A 7,913-nucleotide genomic window follows, 5' to 3' on the forward strand; every position below is an offset into this window, starting at 1 on the left:
AAGTACTACTGTGCAGCCCAAACTTTAACTTTTATTCTTATAATTCAAAGGCCTAAAATATACTAATTATAACTTCAGGTGTATCATTTTAGCACAGCTGAAGGGTTTAATTTTAATCAAACATAAATGTGCAAAGTCAAATATACATTATACATGAAAAACTACTATTTCTATGTGTTTAAAGAAATGCAGGAGACAAATAAAATGCATTAAAAGTTGATGAATAATTTAATTAAACACAATCGCTCGATTTGTCAAAGCTTAAATGATCTCGCCTGGAAGACATCTTTTTCTATGGAAAATTTAAAACGGTGTCATTGTCCCACTTATATTATTGTCACCATCTGTTTGCATTCATATCACGTTGTTTTTTGCCGTTTTGCTGAGGATAAAACGTGACCTAGTCTGAGACACCTTTCTCAAACTCACACCCTCTGTTGTGTCATTTGTCAACCACCAGAGAAACAAAAACTGAATACATTAAGGATGATTTTTGGAGGTGCTCCATCTTCAGTTAATGAGCTGGAAGGATGATTTGGACTCTTTGGGGTTTGTGGGTTAAGTTTGTAAATTTTAGTCTCAGTCTGGTGTTTTAACTACACCTCTCGGTCTTATTGTGGACTTTTAGAACAACAGTGATGATGAATATCTAAATATTGGGTTAATATGTGATACAAATGCAATGACCTGCTTGTAGATGCACAGTGGAGTGGAAAGGAAATAATTCAATACTTTTATCCGCAAAGAGCTTTTCTTCTGATATTACAAAACACATTTGAGCCTCTTCAGTTTTCAGTAATTCATGTTGTGTTTGGAACAGAAAGCAGATATGTATATTATTCAATCTTTTGGTATTTGTGGCAGTAACTGATTCACATATAAGCATCACTACTGCAAAGGCTGAGTCGCATAAACGTAGCAACTATGGTTATGTCATTGAGCAGTGTAGATTGAAGGTTACATAGGGAAAAACCCTCATACGGGATGGACTATGCACTTCAGTAATTTTCTATTACAGTAGCTGGTATTGTTTTCACTTTCTTTTGTCAAAAATGGAAAATTGGAGGATATTCTTTATAATGCAAGCTGTAGAAAGTAGTTCAAAGTTTCAGCTCAGTTCTGTGAACTCCTGACATTACAGAATGAGGAATCTGATTGGCTCTTTGCTGTTGAGAGTTTGCAGTTAAAAAGGGATGTGACAAAGGTAGTGAAAGCAAGCTCGGAGCAAGTTGAACAATTGATATCTGTGTGTCAGACAGTGATTTTCCTCCTCAATCCAAGCTGCTGTGGTGGAGCATATGGAGACTAACAGCAGAGAAACACTGCAGGCAGACTTTGATACATTTGATATTTCTGAAGAGCTTGGGTTTGTTCTTGAAGAGCCACTGGTGAGTTTCATTGACATCTTTTTTATTTTCTCACACAGCAGACATGCTCTCTCTATATATATTTTTTGCAATATATCTCAAAACAGATATGAAACAAGGCCACAAAATGTTAAAACAATGACGGTACTGTAGATAGTGTACAAGCAGAGATATTTTTGTTTACCCTTGAGGGTTATTTCCACTTTATCTATCTCTTTTATTGAAGTGTTTGGTCAGCAGCACACATAGTCCCTCTGGGCTGAAACTGATAATTATGCTTGTTTTTGAGTTAGGTTATAGAGGTTTATTGATCTGGTGAAGGTCTGTTTCTTCAAGTTTCTGTTGAGTCTTTCACATGACTGGGCATGTTCGCTGTCCAGGACTGTGCGTAAGAGTTCATTACCCTCACAATGCCTGATGTGGACATTCTTGTTAGTAGCTAGTAGTCTTGGGAGTCATTTTATAGAAATATTTAACTGTATGTGGCTCAGATTTGTATAGATTTCTAAGTGTTATGAAATCTGCATATCAGCATCGACACAAATGATCAAATTTTAGTTAAAGAATTAATCATTAGCATTAAGAGCCTACTTGTTTGTTTATACAGTATTTCCCCTTCTGGGCACCCCATGTTTTCTGCTTGGTTGATTTTTTTTTTTCAGTTTTTTTTTTTTTTTTTTTAAACTGCCTTCTCTTTTAAATTGCTTTCTGTCTCTGATTGATAGCACCAGTCATTCCCTGACATGCAGGTCAGGCACCATGACAAACGTGAGCTGATGATGTTGCTGATTACACTCTACATGAAAATCCTCCACACAATAAACAGTCAAAAATCAATGAGCAAGTCATTTGATTCTTATTATCTTCTAGACTCACCTTCCAGACTATTATCGGGTGTGGCTGGACCTGGCAAACAATCTCACGCATCTGATAGAGTCACGTAAACTGCGTGATCTGGTTCATAATGTAAGAAGGAGTGAAGCCTCTCCAATGCAAACATGAAATGCAAGCAGAAAATGTGTAAATTTGGGCAGACGTCGGCTATTAAAACGCGATATCTGACCACAATTCAGATGCCGGTCTTGAGTCCTGATCTTTTGACCAACCACCGGGAGCTCAGGCTGGCTCACTTGTCACTTGGATTCATCAGCATGGGATATGTATGGCAGGAAGGACAACATGCACCCGCTCAGGTAAAGCACCATCTCGGTGGAATGGCATATAGTAAAAATGATATATTTCTGTCAAAGATGCCCTGACAGTGTGTGACATATGTTGAATATCCATCTGCACCCCTATGAGCAGCTCTCTGAGGCTGTGCTTAGGCATAGGATTGCTTTGAGGTAGATGTTGAAATCAAAATGATAAACTGTTGAAGGTACAATTTTAGCCATCTTGGTTTAGCTGCCAAAGTTTGTTAGCTAGTACTCAGTAGATGGGAATGTCAATGGACAACCTTACATGTTGTTTTGATGATGGTGCCAGACAAAAAGTCAGGAGAAGCACCAAAATAGAGGAAATGCAATTTATCCTGAAGGAGACATGTTCAGAAGAAATTATATGGCAATCTTTGTAATAGGTAGCATTGGAAGAAAAGTGTTACAGTATAAATTGTCTAGGAACCATGAATACCTATACCAACCCATGTTGTAGAATGTGTTTTATTCCATCCAGGTAGTGCTGACTGAAGAAAAGTCAGTGGAAACATCAGAGTCAATTGGATTCATCCTCTAGGAACAACATTTCATGTTGTTGAGGTGGACCAATCCCCAGACACATGCCGTTAACATGGCTAAACACCACTGAAATCTCAATAAGGCAGCATCACTGGATTGAAACTTGACTATTATGTTTCCTTGACAGATTCTCCCAAAAGCCCTGGCCTGGCCGTACTGGCTGGTGTCTCGCAGGCTCGGCCTTCCTCCCATCTTGACATACGCAGATTCAGTCTTAGCCAACTGGAAGTTAAGGGATCCCACAGGGTGAGTAATTTTTTCCACCTAATTTAATGTCTAAACTTCATGACCATAGTCCACAGGGCCTCCTTGATTGCAATAGTAACATTACAAGTAATTTTGTCTCCACTGATAATGATTGTGACTCTTTCCTTTCATTTTCATTTCAGGGATATGGAAATTAGGTAAGTGGAAGGAAAAGAGGTAGTTCCTTCTGTCACTCAGCACTTTCACGTATTTATTCATTTATTTTTGTGGTTTGTTCATCTCATATGATGTTTTACTCATGTGTTCTCAAATAAAAAGGAACATGGACTTGATATTTTCCTTCCCTGGTGGAGAGAGTTGCCGGGGATTTTTTCTTGTGTCATTGCTGGTTGAGATGGCTGCCAGTTCGGGCATAGCGGTTAGTATACAGTACAGTCTTCCTCTTTTTCATGTTAGCTGTTTCTGGTCCTATAGCCTGCTGCTGTCTGTTCATCATACAGAGTGTGGCTTTGTCCCTTGTAACTTACTTACTGATTTTAAACTTTCGACTTTAACCAGGGGGCCCTGGAGGTGATGCACGCTGTGAAAATCTGCGACCTCATCAGCATACAGAAAGGTCTCATCAAAGTAACTCAATCTTTGAAGAAGATGAAGGAAACTTTCAAACTCATGCACAGTAAGTTTGAATTAAACCTATCTCAACATGAATTTAATCAATTTACATGCTGTGTCTTTTATTAAGGCTTGGAAATTCAAGGTAATTAGAAAGACCAAATTTGTGCTGTTTCCAGATCATGTGGAGCCGACTGCATTTCATGGAACGCTGAGAATTTTTGTCTCAGGGTGAGTTTGGTGACTATTACAGTGTCCTGCATACTGAAATCGTTATTGCTTTTAATATTTCTCTCATCTGGTGCAGATTTATCTCATTATGAGGCATCAGAATTACCTCCATCTTCTGTCCTTCAGTTGTTCTTATCTCCAACGCTGCACTGTACATTTCAGTAGATAACGTTTAAAATGGTACCATGTGCTTCGAATTCTCTGTAAAAGGAGTTCCATAGTGCTTGTTTGAATTGTTTCAGATGGAAAGACAATCCAATGCTGCCAAGAGGGCTGTTGTATGAAGGCGTGAGCAGTGAGCCAATTTTATTATCGGGTGGAAGTGCAGCCCAGAGTTCAGCCATTCAGTGTTTTGACGCTTTGCTGTGCATCCAGCATGAGGATGAGACAGGTAAAGATGCATTTCCCTCAACCTTTGGCCCCTTCAGATGCTTGCCATGAATGAATCACGTTGTTTGTGCAGTCAGTTGATTGCTCTGGTAGATAATGTTTCCAGGAAAGGCTCTTATTTTCATTCTTTTAAAGTCTCTTTTCGGCTCTCTTCATTGATTCACCCTATCTAGGAGCCTTCCTGACACGCATGAGGGATTACATGCCTCCTGCCCACCGTCAGCTGATAGAGACTCTGTCTATCTGTCCATCTCTGCGAGACTTCATCCTGTCCCGCTCCAGCTCTGACCTCTGCCAGGCCTACAACTCCTGCATCTCTGCGCTGGTGGATTTACGGTGCTATCACCTCAACACTGTGACCAAGTATGTCATTGTGGCCGGTAACCATGCTCGGTCCATGGGCTGCCCGCTCAGAGGCGTGGGCACTGCGCTGAACAACACGGGGACTGGTGGATCCAACATCATGGTCTTCCTCAAGAGCGTTCGTAACACAACCCAAAAAGCACTGATCCTAGAGAGGCCATCAACGTCAAGGGAAACTGAAATCTAGGCATTAGCTTCTTGAGGTTGTATCTATGAAATGAATAGTATCAACAGATATCTCCACAGTATTTCAAATCAGAATACTATATGTATATCTAGCTTTAAAAAAATTTACCAAGCACTTCAATACCTCACTGTATTGTACTTAGAACCCGGTTTCACTCCAAGTTCGTCACATCCTTGGCGCTATATTGTATTGCTCTGGGTGCCATTTAGTGTCATTTTTCAGCTTGCAGGGTAGTTTGACACACCTATAAAAATCTATGAATATCAGAAATAGATTCCATGAGACGTGGCCAGATGATCTCTACAGGTATTGCCACTGTCTGCCTTTTTCAGGCTATTACCTTTAAAGGGTGTAGTTTAACCCAAGCCATGATCTTATCCTAAACCTAATCAAGCAAAACTTAACCATGAAAACAAAGGTAAGCAGTGAATAAAAATGAGACTCATGTCATAAAACGAAGCTAAGTGAAAAACTAATAGTCCAACATGGAACGTGAACTTAAGTCTCCAAGGTGAAAGTCTTGTGACCGACACCACCATAAACCCTTCAACTTCTTCATGCAGTGCTTTCCATTGGTGTTAAATATGAATCCAAGGCGTACTGACGCTAAAGGACATCTTGTATCTCTAAGACCTCAGTGAATCTTACATAACGGCAGTATTTGATGCCCTCGGAATGAGGACGAGCTGGTATCTGTTAGATTGAGCTTTAACAACCATGACCCTCAGATAAATCTAGAAGAGCAACCTAAAACCATCTCCCAGTGGTTTAATTTTTCATTTTGTTGCAGTGATGTAAAAGTGCACTGAAGGGTGTAGTCCCTTCATCATAACATCCCTATAATGGGTATGGTGAAAGAGATTGTTTGAGCCAGAGACGGCAGTGAAACGCTGCTTTTTAGCCTGAATTTACAGTCCAGACTTCCATAATTTGGACCAAAAGAAAAAAATAATAATAAAGTAATGCCTGATGAAAATAAAAACGCTTACGATGAGCCAAAATGATGACCTATTAAATAAATGCAATAATGGTGTGATTTGTCACTTACTATGTTAAACAAAAAAATGCCAACTCTTGATTCCATTAATTAAAATGCACTTTACTTTGGCATAACACTCTAAGTAATCAGGTGATAAGATGATGTGACAGAGAGGCACTATGTTTAATGCTATATTTGATTTATTCTGATTCATTTTATTTTATTTAGAAATAATTGAGTAATTTGGAAACTCAAAAGTATCTAATCACATTTGAATCCTAATTCTATTTTTGAGAAAAATTATTTAAATGCAATTTACATGTATTCATGAATTGTGTATGTATATTATTCTCTGATAAAATAATGCCAACATAAGGAGGAGAGAGATGGATGTTAAGAAAACATATAGTGCTATAAGAATCAAATAATTGAGATCATTGTCAAAATAAAAGCTGACGCTATCAGCTGAGGAGAGTGGCAGACGCTCAGTAGGGGTGATGGGAGAGAAGATGGATGTTGGATCAGGTCACTCAGCTTGATGGAGCACAAATCCTCCACTCTCCTCCTGGACTTGACTTGAAGGTTTGTGTGTGTCTTCTCGCTATTGAAGACTAATCACATTAGAGGAGAGAAGAAGGAGCTCAGCCGCACAGCTGCTGAGCCCTTGTCATGGTCCAGCTCTGCTTCAGTAAAGCACAAAAGACTTGAAATGTGAAGTGTGTGACACCGGTGAATGTAGCCCTGCCTGTTACTACACCCAGCTCTGGTGTAGTTGTCTGCTGTCACGTAGAGCTGCGAAGGGGAAGAGGCTGCTGCTCCTGCAAGTTCCTTTTATTTCCTCCCATTCCTTCCAGTGAATCTTGTTGTTTAACAAGTGATCTGTGTCATCCTGAAAAGTCAGCTTTTTCAAAAACCCAACATGACTCAGTTCATAATTTTTCTTCCAACAAAACTTATCATTTCTCTGATATGACTTCAGCATCCGATGGCTTGTTATTGCTGTGTTTATAGCAAGAAACTAACATTTTAGGACTGAAATTAATGCCTCCATGATAAATGAAAGAAAATACAGTAAAATAGTGTCCAGGTTCTGACACTTGTCATTGGAGGAATGTATAAAAATAAGACATGTCTTCTGATTCATCTTAAAAATAAGACTTTTATAGAGAAATTTGTAGCTTTGTGTGGTACATCTCACCTTCTGAGGGGTTTCTTTTCCTTTCTCTCTGCTCAAAACATGCTCAAATTTTCAAATAACTTGCCCTAAATGCTAAAACAGTCCTGCTTTATGATACCTAAAAGAAATACTACCATTGGCATGACCATTATTTTAGTCTGTATATCCCTAAACACTACAATACCCATGAACCTTGGTTGCTATCACCATGTAAAAACCACATCAAGAATTCAGATGGCTTTGGGTACAGTTACAGACCGAATAAAAGTGTATAAAACTAATTAGCCAACACATTCAATTAGTTCAACAGATAACACTGAAAGGAATGCTTATTTCAAGTGATTGAAGCAGAAAAATGTAAAACAGTTTTCTCAACAGCATAATTCTTTGCTTTTACCTGCCAATAGTGGTGCATGTGACAAATTTTAAGCCCAATGACTCGATTTTTTTCCCGCAAATGATCGTCTTCATCACCTTTATTTTTTTGAAAAAAGCCAGTAATTATTATGATTTTAGAGTGTCATGCCAGTCATAGCTGTTAAACTGTTTCAACTGTTTTTGGGTCTCCAAACATTGTAAACGGGATATTTACTTTATGTGCCCATAAAAGCTCCTTCCTCTTCGCAACTCTATTTCCTCTTGCTTTCATCAGACACAGGAGCAC

The 7,913-nt window shown here is 38.9% G+C and overlaps 1 protein-coding gene across 1 annotated transcript; it reads left to right on the forward strand.

Annotated features, from left to right (window-relative positions):
- Positions 1–1,237: 1,237 nt before the first annotated feature.
- On the forward strand, positions 1,238–7,860 carry LOC111566901 (indoleamine 2,3-dioxygenase 2-like). Its single transcript, XM_023267711.3, has 10 exons — positions 1,238–1,388; positions 2,238–2,333; positions 2,441–2,560; positions 3,231–3,349; positions 3,493–3,507; positions 3,629–3,728; positions 3,869–3,986; positions 4,102–4,153; positions 4,396–4,544; positions 4,717–7,860. The coding sequence occupies exons 1-10, from the start codon at positions 1,299–1,301 to the stop codon at positions 5,091–5,093; spliced, it is 1,236 nt and encodes a 411-aa protein (XP_023123479.2). The 5' UTR covers positions 1,238–1,298; the 3' UTR covers positions 5,094–7,860.
- The last annotated feature ends 53 nt before the right edge of the window (positions 7,861–7,913 follow it).

The sequence above is a fragment of the Amphiprion ocellaris genome, chromosome 16 (assembly GCF_022539595.1).
Source record: "Amphiprion ocellaris isolate individual 3 ecotype Okinawa chromosome 16, ASM2253959v1, whole genome shotgun sequence".
In the NCBI taxonomy this organism is placed as follows: domain Eukaryota; kingdom Metazoa; phylum Chordata; class Actinopteri; family Pomacentridae; genus Amphiprion; species Amphiprion ocellaris.

Bases quoted from the DNA above. Each gene is read 5' to 3' on its own strand.
- LOC111566901 (XM_023267711.3), top strand. From the start codon at position 1,299: ATGGAGACTAACAGCAGAGAAACACTGCAGGCAGACTTTGATACATTT. The intron at 2,561-3,230 runs GTAAAGCACCAT...TTTCCTTGACAG, and splicing joins GACAACATGCACCCGCTCAG to ATTCTCCCAAAAGCCCTGGC. The intron at 3,729-3,868 runs GTTAGTATACAG...GACTTTAACCAG, and splicing joins CTGCCAGTTCGGGCATAGCG to GGGGCCCTGGAGGTGATGCA.